Genomic DNA, 19,988 nt, shown 5'->3' with positions numbered 1-19,988 from the left:
GCGCAGAGGCGGGCGTATCAACCGGCCACAACGGCTGCATCACACAGGAGGTCGAGGAGCCACAACTGCGGCAGGTGTCCCGCCATGACACAGATGTGGGGCATGGAGTGTGGGAGTTCCGGGAGGGAGGGGAACAGGGGACCGCTGGAGAGTGGCAGACCAAGGAACGGTGGTGCCAGGGACGAAATCCCCTTGAACCCGCAGGCTGGTTTATGGCTGGCCATAAACAAGCTCTGCGGAGGAGGACTGTAGGTCTTCCTTTGGTGAGGTCCTGATTCCAAGCAGTACCCACGGGAGCCTGTCAACCCAGTTTCTGTCTTTGAGGCTGGCACGAAGAGCAGCCTTCACCGACCTATGAAATCGCTCACAGAATCCGCTAGCCTGTGGGTGATATGCGGTTGTGTGGTGGAGTTTCACTCCGAGGCCCTGTGCGACAGCGTTCCACAGCTCAGACGTAAACTGCGCGCCCCGGTCAGAGGATATGTCCGAAGGAGTGCCGAAACTGGCAACCCAGGTGCTGATAAATGCCGTGTCATCTCGACAGATGCCAGCGACGTCAGTGGCATTGCCTCAGGCCAACGGGTGGTCCTGTCAACCATGGTCAACGGGTAGGTGACTTTGCATGGTAAAAACACACATGCCTGAAGACTGCTGCGGGCCTGAAGACTGCTGGGGATCAGAAGACTGCTGCCGACGAGAAGTGGTGGCAGCGATGAGCGTGGAGTCGTCCAGTGTCACAGGAGAGGTGTGCACGGGAAAAAACGTGGCCAGACAGTGCCCTTGACCTGCCAGGAAATATTTATCAGCCTCTTCAGCCAATCTCCAACAGCCAGTGATCGTGATGTTGACTAATGCAGCTCTCACTTGGGAAGACAGCTGACGCAGGAAAAGCTCAACGAAAAGAAAATCGGGTTCGTGCTCACCCATGAGATCCAGCATATGGTCCATGAGTTCAGACGGTTTGCTGTCACCGAGTCCTTGAAGTGAGAAAAGCCTGCTGGCTCTCTCAGCGTCTGACAGTTCAAACGTCTTCAGTGGTGAGCCTCCTTAAAACTCCTGGCCAGAGGAGTTTTAAGGAGGCTCACCACTCTGGATGCTGTTGAATTTCCGAGAGCTGACACAACGTAGTAGTACTTTGTCGCATCCGCGGTGATCTCCCGCAACGCAAACTGCGCTTCGGTCTGAGCGAACCATGCCGACGCCGACAATTCCCAGAATTCGGGGAGTTTGAGAGTAACAGTTCGCGGTCATGGTCGTGTCATGTCTCTGGAAACGTCCAGCAGACGAACGTCGGGGTCACCAGTGTGGAAATTGCATTAAATGGAAAAAGACAATTTCTCACGTTGAGCACACGAATGCATGACTCGTTCATTTCGTTACAAAAAAACAGAAAGTCAAAACGCGCTGCAAGTAAAACCAATCCTGCATGGGGCTCTACGTCATGAGACGTTCCTAACATTTAAAGGGACATTTAAATTTGAAAGCATGCACTGCAGTTTTGTTCATAATTCAAGATCATAATGACGCCACGCCACAGGAGGAGGAATCCTCGTCTGCAAAAAAGCGAAATAGGCAACCTGAGCGGCGAACTACCTCCCTATCCACTGCCTCGCTGTCCTCTCCCTCTCCCTACCATTGAATCACCTAATGATGATGATCTCTGACAATGCACGCACATGGAAAAAAAACGAATAAAGAATATATCACTACTAATTAACACATAGTTCATGCCTTGTAGAGCAATATGAGCACTGATAAGAATGTTTGCGTTCGTTGTTGGTCAAGTTGTTAACTGATGCTATAGGCTCGACTACGACAAAGTAATGTTACCAATAAAAAACAATATAATCATGGCAATATAATTCACTATCTTGCTTGAGGAATAATTAGGCTACTCATACATGCTCACAATAATGATTCAATGATTAATGATTCAATGCAGTTTGAAGTTTTTTGATAATAACGATGACAAAGGCTTGCGTCATTATACACCAAGTTTGCACACACAAACAGCATACAGTCATATCGCATCAACGGCTTATTAAAATCTATTTGTCATTCAAAGAAGCTGCTTCCACCTGTGGAAAACCTTAGTATTATCAGTGTTACTGGTCGTCATCGTTCAAGCTTGCTGGATCTAGTTTTTGTGGCGGAGAGCTCCAGCTCAGGTTGAAGTCATTCCTTCCGGCTGTGGCCAGAGATGCAGAAAGCTGAGTGGAGGAACAGGGACAGCATGTCTAAAACCTTCTTTGACTTAATTTTAACATCAATAACAGAGAGACCTTGTCTTTCTGTAAATCCTGCATGGTAACTGTTCATTAGAAACATGTCACTAGCACTTTTGGGTGCGATCTGATTGGCTACAACTATTTGTGTGTGCATTGAAATGTATTTGTGAGAAGAGAGTAATTTTTATATAAATCACAAAATACATTTGTGAATCCTTCTCTGTGCATTCATTATTAATGAGACTGTTCTGACCCCATACTTCTCGGCCATTATAGTTCTTCATAGTCGGGAAAAACATGGATATCTCCTTAGGACTTACCCGTTCAAAGTAAATAATATAATATAAATATAAGAAATTATGCGCCCAGGAGGACAAGTCAGATTATTGGCAGAGGTGATTCTACACCAAAGAGGACATATTTATGAATGAAGACATATGAAATCGCTAATACTTTTTTTTTTAGCTAATACATTACTTAAAATGCTACACAGTGTCCCTTTAAGTGTAGAATAATTGGTAGCGAATGGTGTGTTCCTGAATCCTCGGACGCCAGCCTTCCGAGTTGCACGTTTGACGTCACTTCCGGTCTCGGATCATTCATAGCGTTCCTGTTCTTTGTGATTGTGGCATGAAATTGGCTAGTCGTCGTTTATTGTTAGCTACATTAGCCTCTTTAGCAAACTAGCCCGAAAACAAAAAACACAACTTTACATTGTGTTGCAGGCACAGCAAGACCATGCAATGTATAAGTTGGTGAGCGTAATAAAGTAGCAATGTAATCAAGTGTGTAAGAGCATTTAAAATTGACATTAAAATGACCTACGTGGTACAAATACAAAAAAATAAAATCTTCACGGGCGCAGCCATTTTGTTGAGAGCGTCATCACTGCTCTTGGTCTACTCTTCTCACATGTACTCCCCCCCTCGAGGGCTCCGTCTGCGGGCTGCAGTCAGGGCAACAAAGGGGCGTGCCTTCGAGAAATGCCACAAGAAAGCTGGGAGATCTTCGACTTTCGACTTGGTAGTTTGGCGTTCGAGGATTCAGGAACACACCATTAGCTCACTATACTTCAAAGCACCTTGCCCAACACTGAAAATAAGTTATTTTACAACTAAATACTTGCACTAAACTATCGTTGCCAGATAGCGGTGCTGTGGTGCAATGTGGGCTGGAAATGTTCAAATGCTCTGATGAGATGAGAATGAAGGCTCTCGTAGATGTTCTAAATATAATTTCATGTATATTATATAATTAATATGATAAAGGGTTAGGGGTTATTATATAAACGGGGATGATATTGAAGTTAGAAAACCCCCTGGCTCTTTCTAATGGTCAGAAAGGTGAAAAAATATTTATTTAATTGACTTGGCGCCCCTATAGGTAGAAGAATGTTCGAAACTGAGTTACAAAGTATTTCATATTTATAATAAATAAAGATGCACTTGTTTCACTGGGTCAAACACACAGTGTAACCATAGTGTAAACAGTTGTGTTTGTGTGACATGTGTAGTGGTTATGCTTTTGATTAGGTCAAGACATAGGGGGATACATGACATAACTTCCCTGTTACCATGTCTCTACCGTGACTGTTTAATAAACGGACTACATTCTACAACTAGAATCTGTTCTTGTTGTGTGGTGTGTGTGTGTGTGTGTGTGTGTGTGTGTGTGTGTGTGCACGTGCGTGCGCTCGAGATATTATCACAAACGTGTGTACAAGAAGGTCACTCCATGAGCCTAGATAAAGGCTGCAGTTACATGGTAAAAAATGCACCCAGAATTGCTGCTTTGGTTCTTGATATAAGCCAATAATCAGAACCCTCTATGCCCTGAAATCAACCAAGATATGTAAGATATTTGGGACAACTGCTCTCCACAGTCCATCTCGTCGTCGTCGTCGTCGTCGTCGTATATCTTCCATCACGTTACATGCCTTGGTGCGTGAGGAGCTGCGCAGCTCTTCCTGCGGACAGAGCTGACTGCGCAGCTCCTTCTGCGGACAGAGCTCACTGAAGAGCACTCGAGAAGGAGGAGGGGGAAAAGGCTGGTCACAGACCAGAGAGTCCTTAGGCTAAACAACACACCGACCATTTCCCTTTGAATGTCGCAGGCGACGACAGCATCCAAACGATGATGATGTCGTCGAGTGTTGCGGGTCGGGTACCACGGCGGTGTCCTGCCATCGACGAATGTCTGCCTGTCAGAGGGGCATCACACAGACCGGTGGTCTGTTCATCGGGATAGATTATATCGTGTATGCTTGTATTACAGTCTGGCTAGCCTCCATCTTCGAGTCAATCTGTCCACGTTAAAATATCGAACTATCTAGTCCTGTCCTGAAAGCTTGGAGTCGGTGAGATGAGGAGGCGATTGGAAGAGAGCAGGTAGGAGAGTCACTAAGCAACGTCACAAACAAAGCCAGCGCTATCTGGAGGGTTCGCCATGGTCTACAAGGTAAGAATCAGTGATGGGCACAGCGGTTTCTACTCCCTTCTTTTTTAACTAATTTAAGGGATTTTGTTAATATTTTATTATTATTTAAATATGCAAATAAGCACTGTTATTCCAATACTTCAGAATGTAAGGCCTATATGTGTACTTTGGGCTAATGTGTTTTTATCTGGGATACCCTGCGTTTTCAGGGTACCTTAAGATTTGACCTTAAACCAACTTTAGAGTTCATGAGCTATCCACAAGAGGTCTTGATTCACCAGCATCCCAGCCTTGTCTCATTTAATGTGATGATCTAATATTGTACCAATGTAATTAAGCATCACTATTCATATATTTAAGTAACCTAGGAGTATACAATTAAAGAAGCTGTTGTTGAACAAAACCTGTGTGTATTAACAAGGTCAAATTAAAAGTGCCCCCCAGCTCACACATCCCTTAGAGTCCTTCGTTTGGTACCACGGCATTACGCAACACTCTTATTTGGTCACAGAAACGTTCTGCATGGTGTGAGAAGTGCTGATAGTCTGGTTGTTTCATAGTCTGGTTTTTTTCATAAAACAATCTGGTTGTTTCATAAAACAACCAGACTACAAAAATTCCACACTGAAAAATATTTAATAAAGGATAAAGGTCAGAGAACTCAATGCCTCTCGATCCCAGAATATCCAAAGTACAACTTTCCTTCTCCTGTTCCATTGTGCCATCATACCCACTCTGTCTCTCTATATCTCTCTTACTATCCCTTTCACTTACACATACACATGGACACACACACACACACACACACACACACACTAATATGTAATATTAATGAGAGAGAGAGAGAGAGTAAAGGATTAAAGATGAACTAAAGCAGACAGTACGTGACCATCTGTTCACAGTTCATATTGTAGCTCTGTGTTTGCTTGCTCTGACAGCATGCAATTTCATATGGGCATCTCGCGGGGGGGGGGGGGGGGGGGGGGGGGGGGGGGGGGGGGCTAGGAGTTAGAGTTAGGTGCGTTCAGGTCTTTATGGATCAAACTTGATCCATGTGGGGTAAATCAAGTCACCACAGTTAATATCTTACATCACACACATTTTGTAATGTCTTAAAAAATCTATTTTGCAATATTCTCAGGGTCCGAAATGAACACTTGCGATCTGCCAACGCGAAATAGTTTTGATTCAGAGTTAAATATTATAATTGCTTGGCCGGTAAAAAGGTGACTTTTGTCTTCCTGAGATGGAAAGTTTCTAATCGTCTGATGCATTGTGCTTGATGGTTGAGTCCTTAGGCAGGTATTACTGCCACATCAGCCAACGGTTTGGATAAAAATCCCTTTTCCTTTTGTTATTATACTAATACCCATACGTGTTAACGCCTACTTGGCAATTTGTTAGTTGAGAAGGGGATCAGAAAGACCTTGATGCACGCTGTACGGGTGCATAATGATACATGGGATACTCATTAATAATCCCATTAATCACACGTTAACATGTGTATTAACCTGTACATAATCGCAGTGCTTTGCAGCCATACACTGTTGTTTTTGTTCACTGCCTTATAAATACTCTTCCATGAGTGCGAGGTTGCAGATGGTTATCGGTGCTTGAAAAATCAGTGAACACAAGATGAGTTCATTCATTATATTGTCAGCTGAAACCCGGGGACCTGCAAGAGCCATGGTTTTTGTTTGACACAGCTAAGCATTTGGTGCCTGCTAGACTTAGAATAGACTCAGAATGGACCCATCAAGATAAAGATGCACTGATGAGGAGAGTGATGCACTGAGGCTGGTCCCAGTGACCTCAGCTCACTCTTCCCTGTGGATGTCCTGACTCTAGCACCAAATTTCATTGAAACTTGCATTGTGTAATTTTTCCACTGCAGCTATTTACTCAATTCAAATTAAGAATATGAACTACAAAGTTTGTAAATAATAAATTCTGCTCCACATTCAATATTTTCCAAAGACAGTTGGAAAATGAGAATGGTATAGCTGTAACTGTAGCTATAACTGTAGCGTCAACTCAAGCAACTACTGCTAATAGAGAAACGTTTAATAAATCAATCAGGCCTGTTCATAGCCTGGTCCTACCAGACTCTCATACTTCATTTCATTTGTACAGAGAGTCTGGACCTACTCAATTGACAATCGTTAACTCACTTGAAGGCGGGTGTCTGTTGAAGTTTAAAACTATTGGATCTGCCCAGTGCCACTCTGGATCTGCCATAACCAATCGCTAACGTTTGGCCGGGAATCACGTTGCGCACAGGCTGTAAACAAACCAAACACCGTGCCTGAAGATGTCCGTCAACGAGAGCTGACTTTAACGTCATTGTTCTCAGCCACTCCTTCTGTTCGCTGATTGGGCGTTACCTTGTTACCTAAAGGAGGAGTATGAGAGCAGGATGAAGGTGTAACATATTTATCAACTAAAACTGGGGGTCAGGATAAGGGATCTGGCAGGGAGAGGAGTGAGGGCACGGAGAAGGTGTCTTAAACCAACAGTGTGGGTCAGAGAAGGTGCTCTGGCAGGGAGGGGGAAATATCATGAAACAAAGCCATATCTAACAAATAATACAGTCCTCAACAATGCCCCTGCGCATAGAAAGTCCCTTCTTGGAGATCTTCCAGTGCAGTCTTCCTGGTAGGAGGTGGTTGTAGCTCTGCTTCTGCTGTGTCTGCCTGGTCAGCAGGCTGCACTGCTGCAGTGGGGCCACTGATACCTGCACCTCTCTCGTCTGCTTCCTGCACAGGGAAGTTGGTTTGTTAACTGCAGAGAAAGAAATAACCAAGCAAATCAAACCCGGTATCAAGCGATTTCGTGCTCATAGTCACGAAAATGAATCTATTGAATTGTGTCCTAGAGCACGATTGTCTGACTTTTTCTGTGCTAAACAGAACAAATTGTAAACCCATGCATTTTGGAAGAACGTGCTTCTCTGACTTTTTCGTGCCACACGGATGGACATTTAAACCAATGCATTTCAATTGGGAGATTTTCATTTACCTCAGAAGGGAGGGTGGGCTGCGCAGGTAGTACATTGCACCCTCTAGTTAGTATCGTATAGTACAGTATAGTAGTTATGTATGCGTCGAAACAAAAAATGCAACAACAGGTAAATGCTGTGCATTGTGGATACTCAGATTTTTCAGATTTTTGCAGCAGACCTCAAAAACTTAAACTAACCATGTTCCTTAAACCCAGTCTCAGGCCAACGTCCATGTTCCTTGCATGGTCTGTGATGACATGATAAGCTTCCATCTCCCACTCCATCAGCCTCTTCCCCAACATCAGCATGCTGGCCCCACTTTGCGTTTGGTTCAAAGAACCAAGCGAACAATTTCCCAGCCGGCGGCGATCCCATGAGTTGTGATGTGGTGTCACTGTGTGGCCCTGGAGGTCCAGCCTTCGGTTGTGTTAGATGTGCTATCTGCCTCTTTAAGACCCTGAAACACCTTTTGTTTCCCTGTAGAGCTCTGGCCTCAGCGTGTGGCTGCCTGTGCACGTGATGGGATGCAGTATTCTGCCGCCGGCGTTTTGACAAACAGATGAAAGCCTTCATATTCAACAGTGGAAAATGGGCTCTTATCTTTTGCCATGAAAACACTAATGCTCCTCGTAAACTCCTTGGCCCTGTCACTGGTCAGGGTGAGTGGATGCAAATCTGCTTGTCAGCCTGATGTGTCCTCTTGGCAATGTGCACGCTGGCGATGGTGGATTGGGTTAGGGATCGGGTGAACTCACTATGGTGCAACATGTTAACATCTTGCATGCTGTTACATATTGCATTCGGTAACATGTTGCATGCTGTAACATGGTACAGCATGAAACATGTTACATGCTGAAACATGTTGTTGAAATTGGTTTATAAAGATCTTTTTTTGCTGATCCACGATGCATGGTTACACACCTACTGGAAAGTAAATAACAAACGTCCCAATCTTTTGCCCTCCGTGACTACGTGTAATCATACTCGTTTGGATTTACGAAAGTAAAAGTTCCACCGGAGACGTAAGAGAGCTGAGATTCTGCTGGTGACCGTTAACCATTGGTGGGCGTTGGTTTTACTAGTTAAATCTGTGGTGGGCAGTGGTTTTACTAGTTTAATCTGTGGTCGGCAGTGGTTTTACTAGTTTAATCTATGGTGGGCAGTGGTTTTACTAGTTTAATCTCTGCTGGGCTATTCTCTAACAGATCATATCTATTCCTGGAAGTCCTTCCTGTATCCTGTTATTCTCTCATAGTAAGCGAACAATGTGTATTGAAGAATGTGTGTGTGTGCGCTGGGACTATTTTATCCAGGACGGCAACTCCGGTCAGAGGGTGGACGCATACACAGGGAACAGTTTTTGTTGTTTATGTATCTTGAATAGGCGAATGACCTCAACGATGGCTTCAATGAATAATCAGATGAATGATGGAATGAAATTTCTTTTTCTGTAAGACAGAAGAAGAAATAGACAAATAATTAGTACAAGATTTACATACTAAAACACCGGGCTTAAGTACTATCAATATCCCATAAATGCTATAGAAACATAACTGGCATAAATAGCTTCAACATACACACGTTAACACAATGCAATATAACAGCCGACAACGGCGCGGGAGAGTGACGTACACATGTGCAATGTCTACACGAGGTGCAGGCTTATACACTAGCTGCCCGATTAGTGAGTGAATCAACTAACACAATAGCAGAAACCAGCTCAAACACACAAATCACGGCCACTATATGGAACAGAATTGCGGACTGCATATGACATTTATCCTGCATAAATATACATAAATATACGTCGTTCAGTATTAACTCACTCTTCACGAACGCATTCTCTGTCGTTGCGGGTTATGCAATCGAGGCGCAACGAACTCTGACGTAATCTCGTGCACCTAGTAAAACTCTACGACCCTACGGCGCTACCTGGGCTGTCCCGAGTGCCTGAATAGAAATAACAATATCCATTATATATCTATATGCGATACGATATGACAAAGTAACAAACTATCAAACACATTTGCTCGCACTGTTTCTAAAGGGCAGTTAATGCTTACAGGTTTACAGCTGTTTCATGCCCTAATTATCTCTATTCTATGTTGTTACTCTGGGTGACTTTAATTACGTCTAGTCTAGCCGATCATTGGTAACAAGCACAACACCGCCATCAGCTTACAGTTCAAGATCAGATCTCCCATGGTCATCAAACGCGGCAGCCGAGGTCAACATCCCTGGCTCCAGGATCATCTCCCTCCCTGTTCTGCTCCTCTCTCTTTGTCTCCTCATCTCCCTCCCTGTTCTGCTTCTCTCTCTTTGTCTCCTCATCTCCCTCCCTGGTTCAGCTCCTCTCTTTGTCTCCTCATCTCCCTCCCTGGTTCAGCTCCTCTCTCTTTGTCTCTTCATCTGCAAGCTGCTCTCCTCATTTTGCCTCCACATGTTGTTCTGCTAACTCCAGACATTCTCTGTTCAGTGTTTCTTGTCTGTTCTTTCTCTATTTAATGCTTTCATTCCCAGTATCACATTCTCAAAACTCATTTGTACAATGTTTACAGCAAAGCTTTTTTTGTATTCAAGTCTTATTATTTACTGACTTTGTTAATTGTGATTATAAATAGATGAAAATTATCCTTGATCTTTGTGACCACCAAAACATGACAATGATGCCATCAATTTGATCGCCAATGACAGAGCACTCATGTAAAGCATTTTACACAAGCATAGGAAGCACAACTGATGCTTGTATTTGAGCTGTTTGAATGTTGATCTGGGCCTCTGGTCTAACCTGCCACTACTCTCTCCTCACGTTCTCCCAGATGACCGGGGCAGCGATAGACCGCGTCAGCCTGCTGTGGCGGATGAGGCGGCGGGCCCGTCGCGGGGCCTTCTGCATGGGCTTCTTCTGCATCTCCATGGCACTGCTCTACGCCCTTTGTGCAGAGAACAGTGTGCCTGTGACTGACGCCATCTTTGGAGTGCGCGCACGCACCCGGGCCCAGCCACGCACGCACTCTGTCGTCAAGGTACACCACCTTTACCGATGTCTTTACAGGTGGACTTTACAGTTGGGCTTTAAAGACGTTCCAGACTTTAGAGTTGGTCTTGACAGTTGGTCTTTACAGTCTTAACAGCCTTTACAGTTGGTCTTAACAACAGTCTTTACAGCATTTACAGTCTTAACAGTCTTTACAGTTGGTCTTTACAGTCTTAAAAGTTTATACACATGGTCTTTCAAGTTCTTTCAACATTCTTAACACATTGTTTTTACGTCCCACAATGTGTCACAAACGTTTAAAGCTTTGCAGTTTTGGATAGATAAAGATAAAGATAAAGATAACTGACCTATGGGAGCTCAAAGACCCTTAGGAAGACAGTATCCTATGAAAACCTCACCTCTTAAAGAACTGGGTGTGCTTTTGAGCGCCTGTATCTCAGTCTGTTTGTTGACCTCTGACCTCATCGTCTCTGACAGGTCCTGCGAGGAGGGACGAAGCCCCTGTACGCCGATCCACAGAAGCTCCCAGGTGTCGTCCCCGGCAACCCAAACCGACCAATCCCTGTGCTCTCCTCCATCAACCACACCCAGGAAGTGAAGGAGGCCGCCTCGAAGAAGAAAGCCAAAGCGCGGGAGTCCGGCTTTTTTGCGTGGCTGCTGCCGCGCCCCTTCAGGCGAGCGCTGGAGACCCTGTTCGGAGGCCGACGTCGCGGAGAGATGAGCGGGACGGTGGGAGACACAGAGTTCTTCAAAGCCCACAGCAGCATGGGTGAGGTGTGGGACGAGGAGATGTCCAGCAGCATGCTTGGCAGCCGGCTGAGGAAGGTGGTCCAGAACTATCAGGTGATGTTTGTCATGTTATCATGTCCTGGTAATGACATGGCTATGTCCCAATCGGCTGATTGTTCCCTATACAGTGGACCTTACATAGGACACTATTTAGGGAATAAGTGGATGGGAATTCCGACACTAGTTATACGCCGAAAATGGCAGGACATGTTCTGGTTGTATAAACAAGCCTTCAAGGGTTAGAGTTAGGGTTAATCCGTAACAGCTCATTTGTAATAAAGAACATTTATGTGCAGGACTGTTGACATTCGACAACACTACAAAATAGTGATACCCTAAGGCCCCGTCCACACAGAGCCGATTCTTTGCTGAAACCGCATAAATCTTGTTCGTTTAGGCGGACCGTCCAGATGGATCCGGATTTTTTGTAGCTTTAAATACAGCCCCTTGGCAAATTTAATTGCTAACTGTACATTAAAAAGTATTTCTGCTCAATTTAACAGGTTTAATCTCCTCGACTGAATGTTTGTATACAGCGCGCCGGCTGGATGCGCACTGTCTTGATGCACTCTACTTCTTTTTGCGGAGCGCATCGAGCGTTTTTGCAATGAGTCCGTCTTTATGGAGATATTCCTGAAACGCATCAAAGGAATACAGAGGGGAAAAGATGGTTTTCGCCCGTATGGACGGGGCCTGAGTCATGCAATGAAAAGCGCAAATGCATAAAAAATAAGTATTTAATCACATTGACTGTCAGCAAACCGAATGGCATGGATTTGAGGAACGTGTACGGAGTGTTGCTTGAGAGGAGAGACGAACATCTCTAACAGCAGCTCACCCTCTCCTCCAGGGTTAGATGATCCTCTCTAACGGCAGCTCATCCTCTCCTCCAGGGTTAGATGATCCTCTCTAATGGCAGCTCATCCTCTCCTCCAGGGTTAGATGATCCTCTCTAACGGCAGCTCATCCTCTCCTCCAGGGTTAGATGATCCTCTCTAACGGCAGCTCACCCTCTCCTCCAGGGTTAGATGATCCTCTCTAACGGCAGCTCATCCTCTCCTCCAGGGTTAGATGATCCTCTCTAACGGCAGCTCATCCTCTCCTCCTGGGTTAGATGATCCTCTCTAACGGCAGCTCATCCTCTCCTCCAGGGTTAGATGATCCTCTCTAACGGCAGCTCACCCTCTCCTCCAGGGTTAGATAATCCTCTCTAACGGCAGCTCACCCTCTCCTCCAGGCCATGAACAAGTACGGAGTGGAGAACACCGGGCCGGGCGGCGTGGCCAGCAGGCCAAAGCTCAGCGGTCCGGAGCTTCTGTGCCATCTAAAGAGCCAGGTACAGGTCTTGACCTTGACCCCCGACCTCCAGCCCTTCGCCTCACTGAGCTGGGCCTCCCAACTGCCTGACAAAGTGGTGACCTCTGAACTCGGCCCATACAAGAGCTGTGCTGTCGTGTCGTCCGCTGGCTCACTCCGCAACTCCGGGCTTGGCAAAGAGATAGGCAAGATATAATTTTATATTCATGTTTAACATATCACATTTTTTTACATTATGGCGATTATGACGCATTAATCACGGCAAATACTCACACTGCCATCTCTTAATTGCCATTCTGGAACTACTACTACTACAAACTTCTCCTTTATTTGAATTTGAATAATAATAATTGTATGTTCCTAGCAAATAGCAGCTGTACAAATGATGGAGAAATATCCAGCTTGTCCACAGATTTATTGAGTTATTAAGTAAGTGAATGTATCACAATGTTATGAAACATGAATATTTCATGTGTAACAATTCTTATTCAGACAACATTTTATGGGACAGTGCACTTCTTTCCTTAAGTAGAGCTATCATTGGTTTTCCAGACCTCATGTGTGAGTTTCCCATCCTTTCTTAAGTGGCACTGTTATACTTGCTTTGTTGAAAGCGACAGCGTTGTACTCTCTGCTCTCAGACTCTCATGATGCGGTGCTACGGTTCAACGCCGCGCCAACATCCGGCTATGAGAAGGACGTGGGCTCCAAAACTACAATCCGCCTCATCAACTCACAAGTAACCTCTCTTCAAATTTGGATATTTGGTGTATTTGATGATTCAACAGGGCAGGACAATATGAAAACACCTATCAGATTCTAGTGTGTTTTTTATACAGTACATACAACCATGTAACCATTTTCCCATTGAAGTCCACAGGAGAATAAGTGGGGGTACTATTCCATGAATAGACTCAATTCTAGTCTTTCATGATGCTTACCAGCTTGGAAGTATTGAGTTCAAATCTGACATATTATTAATAGCTGCACACTATAAGTGGAAAGAGGATCATACATTTAATCCACTGCCCTACTAATGCTGTACTTTACAGTACTGTTTTTTTTATCAAGAAGAGATTACTTTCTCTTAACTGTAAAATAGGAAATTAAGCTGCTAGACTTAAATCAGTGAGTGTAACAGAATGTGATGAATGAAATACTTCAGGGCCTTATTTGATTTGAACAGCTTTTCCTTCTGACAATTCCGTGTCCATTTGGTCTTTTATTATCACATGGTTGATTGGAGATTTTGTTTTTGACCAAAAAATAGATATTTGGTAGAATATGAAAGAACATTTCAATAATATTACAGGAAACACTAAGGAAAATCGACATCTCAAATAATTAATTGAGTCAAAGTTCATCAGTAAGGCCTACCTATCCACAACTGAATGCATTGTGCCTACGGTACTGCATTTGCTTTTTTTTCTTTCCATGTTGGCTTATACTTATCTACGTTTCATGGACATTCTCCTTGATGCAAGACAATAGACCCTTTTCACAGAGGTATCACTCATAATTGTCGCTTATTGTGGGCTTTGTCCTCTTATGAACCAGGGCCCGGGTAGTAGACTAACCTTCACTAGTTAGGTCTAATTCCCGTGCCCTGGTACGTAAAAGGATCAGACCCACAGCTAGTGCTCAAGGCTATATCGGGCCGGTCAACAGATGTTCTTTCTAATGAGCCAGTGACCAATTGTTGGTGATTAGGTGATGGCGTCTGATGACCATCGCTTCCTGTCCAGTTCCCTGTACAGCACGGGTGCTCTGGTGGGCTGGGACCCAGCCCCCTTCTCTGCTAACCTCTCCCAGGTAAGGCCTGCTGCCAGGGAAAGGGGGTGATGTTGTTAGTATCATGTATCATATTCTGAAACCGCCGCAGTAGTATGGGACTGAACCTACGCACAAACCCTGTGAGAATGTGTGATGGTGTACGTGTTGGATTTTGACAATGTGTGCTTGGCTCTAGACACAGGACAAAACCTTTTGCCCGAGCCGTACGCTGCATTGCATTACAAACGAATTGACCTCTTGTGAACTTCCTCCAGTGTCACCGGCCTTAGTGGAACAGAGGGGCAGGTTGAGCCTCGCTCCCTCGACGCCCTCAGGCCGCGGCGTGTCGACTAAGGGCTGGTTTTGTGATCCTTTAATCAGAGGTGTTCCCAGTGCCATCCAAAGAACACCGTTGTCCTAAAAGAGCCGCGATTACAATTACAAACTGTGTCGAGGTGTTTGTTTTTGTGCTATACTAAACATTTATAACTTTTGAACCCATCTATCATTGTTTATTGTGTGTCCTCTAATATGGCGTGTGACTTCCTAAACATTTGCAAATGCTGCAAAAGTTATGCAAATGCAATTCAATTGAATACAATTCTCCTTCCAAAGGTATGAACGTGATGCTAGTAAGTGGAAATGTTTCAAAGTGCTACTTCTCTTTAGTGGTACAACAGGACCGACTATCCCATCTTCGCTCAGTACCAGAGGTACCGGAGGCTTCACCCACTCCAGCCCTTCTACATTCTCCATCCACGCTTTGAGTGGCAGCTCTGGCAGCAAATCCAAGACAACATGGCAGAGCCCATCCAGAAGAACCCGCCCTCCTCTGGCCTGCTTGGTACATAACCCTCTCTTTTTCCATATCTGTTGTTGTCGTGTTTCCTCTCAGCTCATCGTCAGACTAGTGCTTATAAACATACAGATTGGGCTTGGATGTGTTTGAGCTTGACCATGGGTTCATATCATGCTCACTAGCAAAGGCCTAATGCCTACTTCATGTTAATAAATCACTTCATTTAAAGGAATTGTCGGCTGGTCTGAAGATATTTAGTTTTGTTTGTGTGTGTCCAGGCACGGTGCTCATGATGTGTGTGTGTGTCCAGGCACGGTGCTCATGATGTGTGTGTGTGTGTGTGTGTGTCCAGGCACAGTGCTCATGATGTCCCTGTGCGAGGTGGTGCATGTGTACGAGTTCTTGCCGTCCCGCCGTAAGACGGAGCTGTGCCACTACTACCAGCGGTTCTACGACGCGGCGTGCACGCTGGGCGCCTACCACCCGCTGCTCTACGAGAAGAACCTGGTGAAGCGCATCAACCAGGGCACCGACCGGGACATCTTCACCTACGGACGGGTCACACTGCCTGGCTTCAGCACCCTGAACTGCACCCTGGCTCCAGGGAAGGCCCCAGGTCCCTGAAGGCCCCTGAAGGCCCCTGGAGTCCCCAGGCCCCTGAAGGCCCCTGGAGTCCCCAGGCCCCTGAAGTCCCCAGGCCTCTGAAGGCCCCTGGAGTCCCCAGGCCCCTGAAGGCCCCAGGTCCCGGGCCCCTGAAGGCCCCTGGAGTCCCCAGGCCCCTGAAAGCCCCAGGTCCCGGGCCCCTGAAGGCCCCTGGAGTCCCCAGACCCCTGAAGGCCCCTGGCCACCTACACACACACACACGCACACACACACACGTGCACACATATACACACAAACATATGCGCAAACATACACAGATACGCGCACACATACACTTACACAAACACACATATAAACACACACATATTTGCACACAGACACACACTCCAGGGCTCCAGACTGCAGAGCCCTCAAAGTCGTACACTCAAATTTTGAGTGTGCGACTGAATTTAACGTCTGGTCGACCAGTAAATTTGCCCTATTTTTATTTGTTATATTTTTACACGTTAAACGTGGAAGGGGCTTCAACGAATCCGGAATCTCTAGCAGACCAATGAGTTTGAAGGATAGGGAATGGCCACTGTTAGTGGCTAATGTGTGGAGGAGGAGGGTCCTAGATATTATCGAGCGTGCGTAAACATCTGTGAGAAGAAGAAAGATTTCACAACCTGCTACGTGCGTTTGAACAATGACCAAGCAAACTATTGACTCGTTCTTCCAACCTGCGACTAGTGTGCAGTGCCAGTCAGAATCCTGCACAGGTCTTATTTTGGAAACCCGCCCCCGCCCGTACCCGCAGTACTCAAAACCGCATGCGACCCGTGTTCCGACAGTAGCGCGAATTACATTCCGCACCCGACCAGATCTGCTATAAAATGATATTGACGCCCGATCCGCACCCGAAGGAAAATTAGACACATTAGATTGAACGTCGGGGAATTACACTATCTGGTGTTTGTCGTGCTGCTTTAGATTGCTGTGCGAAAAGAGCACATCATCCCCTGTTGACGGTTTTAGTTGACTTCTCCGCTCCTGAATAACATATGAAGGACCGGAGAAGTCTGAAAGAGCGCTGTTCAGGCGTCCGACCCGCACCCAACACAGTACATTATTATCACCCGTTTCATCCAAAGCAGGACCCTTCTTCAGGGGCCATAAAGGGCTTTTCACGCGGGAGGCGTTTGTCGCGCCTGCTCATGCCTTCTCAATGGAGAGGCGAGCGGGCAGAGAGGAGGCGCAGCGTCCTGTCAAGCGGCACGACAAGCGGGCGCACTCCGTGAAACTCGCTTCCAATGCTCGTCGAACGCATGCGTGCACACGTGGAAACCGTTGGGATAGATGAGAATCACAATAAAATGTGACACTGAATTTGAAACTGCACATTTTAATTTCTGCATCTATTATCAAGATATTTATTGGTAATTCAGTGAACATTTGTAGAAATGTGGTTGGCATGTTTACATCATTTACAGTGTGTGCCCCTAAAATTTCTGATTGCGCCCCTAAAATTTTCAGTTAGGGGCCACAGTTCACCTAGGGGAAAAAAGTGTCTGGAGCCCTGCACTCACACTCACACACACACACACAAACACACACATACACACACATAAATGCACACAAACATACACGCATACACACACACAACAACAAAACCACATACATACTTATCACCAGAGATGTGGACTCGAGTCACATGACTTGGACTCGAGTCAGACTCGAGTCATGATTTTGATGACTTCAGACTCGACTTGACAAAATTACGCATGACTTGCGACTCGACTTAGACTTGACTGCTATTGACTTGAGACTTGACTCGGACTTTGCCTCTTTGACTTGTAATGACTCGACATGTCTTGAGTCAAAAACATTTATTTTTTTAGATATCTAACCTATTTCCCGCCTAGAGGGCTAGACACCCAAGACGCATTCACTTCCGTGAAGATGAAAAAAAAACAGCGAGCGAAGACAAATCTACACTTAAATAATATCCAAACGAAATTTCGATATTGTTTATACTTTATTCAGACAACAGTTTTAGTTTCATATCAGCTGCGTTTTGAGTTGGTCCCATTGAAGCCGTCTGGCCAGCCTCTGACACTTAAGACATCGTAACTAAATCATTGTTCAACCATTTACCTTCGTTCAAAAAATATAACAAATCTACACACTCGTATCTTCAATAATATCTAAACTGAATTTTGATATCATTTATGCTTTCTTCAGAATCACAGGCCTACGTTTTGAGGACGTTCAGCCAGTGTTGCCAAATTGGGCGGTTTTCCCACCCTATTGGGCTACTTTTAAAAACATACGATACAGAAACAATGAACATATTATAACTGTGTTGATAAGAAATGACTGTACATTAGAGTGATATGTTGAAATTATGATCAATAGCCTAATAATGACATTATTAAGTAAAAATACGTGATGACTTGTTCAAGACTTGAAAAAGTTTGGGACTTGGACTTGGACTCGACTTGGCTTTGGTGTGACTTTGACTTGGACTCGACATGCCTTTCCCTGTCTTGACTTGGGACTCGACTCGGACTTGACTGCTAAGACTTGGGACTTGCCAAACAGTGACTTTGTCCCATCTCTGCTTATCACATTATGTATGCACTTCGTTTGGAATGCCACATGCTCTCACAAATGTACACGTGTGGTGTGTGCGTGTATGTGTGTGTGAACCAACTGTAGAATCAAATGCATGAGTAAAAACGTCATCGTTTTGCCGCAATGGACAAACAATTTAAACAAAATGGTGAGGAGCGACGCACCTTCAAGCTTCTGCAACAGCAAAGGAAAAGATGTACCATCACTGTTTTAATGTTCACTGTGTTGTGTGTCGCCACATTTCCAACATGGGAAGAGACCTACATAGCAGACGATGACAGACACACTACCACTTAACAATCTATTGATTAAACGTGCCTGCTCTTTCACATACAAAAGCTGAGGAAACGATTCACATTCACATTGCAACGTGTAAATAAACTGTCATGTGTTATACGTCCACTATGGCGCTGAAGAGCTGCTCGCCGTCGCTACAACCTTGATTTTCTGAGATGAATGTCTGCATGTCAGTCCGTAGTTACTGAATGGGGTCAAAGGTCAAAGAAATCTACTGAAATGAACCCTGCGGCCTCATCCCGATGTGACTAGTTTTAGAAACGTAACCTACATATGTAATACGAAGAGCGCCATGAGCAGAAGAAGAGCCCTGACCTTCTCCTCAGAACTGCTTGGGATCTGAAAGGACGTCGTCCACAAGAACGGGTGGATAAAAAAGGGTTTCCTACTATCAGAAATTTCCATTTTCTTAAATCATTTTTAGTACAATGTAATTATTATGCTGCATGGTATTTATCCCAACGTATTGCACTGGTGGAGACGAGGAGTGTGAGGTTCTGATGTGTTGGACTGGAGCCTTATTGTATTATACTATATATATTAAGCTCTTTTATGTTTCCATGTGCATTCCTCGTGTTGGGTGACCTCAATTGCAAGATCTTAATGTACAAAAGCACTGTTCACTGCCAATTGGCTAACAAAAGGAAATATATTTTAGGCTGTAGGCCTAATAACCCTTTAGTTTGTTCATCGCTGCTTTTTGTTGCACTTTCCTTTGAACATTCCCCTTCATGTAGTATGCAGGTTATTTTGAATTAAAATTCATGAAGGAACATTACAATTCTTAGGTTTAGCGATTCCTATAACAATATCAGCTTTTTATGTAGATACCTGAATTACTTAATTGAATGACATGAAAAGGCGAGACATGTTGATCTTGAAAAGTCTACATTTAAAAGAAAAATGTAACCCGTGAACGTTGTTTTGGTCTTTTTTGTTCATCATTGCCTAAACAGTGATGGCACTTCTACTATATACTAAGCCTTCACAAAAACCGAATTGTAGCCTATGTATATCCTATTTGTTTTGAGCACCAGGTTCAAACAACCTGAACGTAGGACAATGTGTACCATATGTCCTCATTCCTCCGCCCTGTCATCAGGCTATAACGCTGTAGGGCTGTCTAGGACT

At 44.8% G+C, this 19,988-nt stretch overlaps 1 protein-coding gene across 2 annotated transcripts; it reads left to right on the top strand.

Moving 5' to 3' along the window:
- The first annotated feature begins 4,251 nt into the window (after positions 1–4,251).
- On the top strand, positions 4,252–19,757 carry st6gal1 (ST6 beta-galactosamide alpha-2,6-sialyltranferase 1). 2 transcript variants are annotated; one of them, XM_079737737.1, is made up of 8 exons: positions 4,252–4,685; positions 10,485–10,691; positions 11,162–11,506; positions 12,690–12,954; positions 13,411–13,508; positions 14,480–14,581; positions 15,212–15,386; positions 15,694–19,757. In XM_079737737.1, the coding sequence occupies exons 1-8, from the start codon at positions 4,674–4,676 to the stop codon at positions 15,963–15,965; spliced, it is 1,476 nt and encodes a 491-aa protein (XP_079593863.1). In that variant the 5' UTR covers positions 4,252–4,673; the 3' UTR covers positions 15,966–19,757. The 2 variants fall into 2 exon arrangements, with proteins under 2 accessions (XP_079593863.1, XP_079593862.1); XM_079737736.1 differs by having other exon boundaries at positions 11,141–11,506.
- Positions 19,758–19,988: the final 231 nt, after the last annotated feature.

Source organism: Pollachius pollachius (genome assembly GCF_949987615.1).
Source record: "Pollachius pollachius genome assembly, chromosome: 6".
Lineage (NCBI taxonomy): Eukaryota > Metazoa > Chordata > Actinopteri > Gadiformes > Gadidae > Pollachius > Pollachius pollachius.
This window is presented reverse-complemented; position numbering and strand designations above follow the sequence as displayed.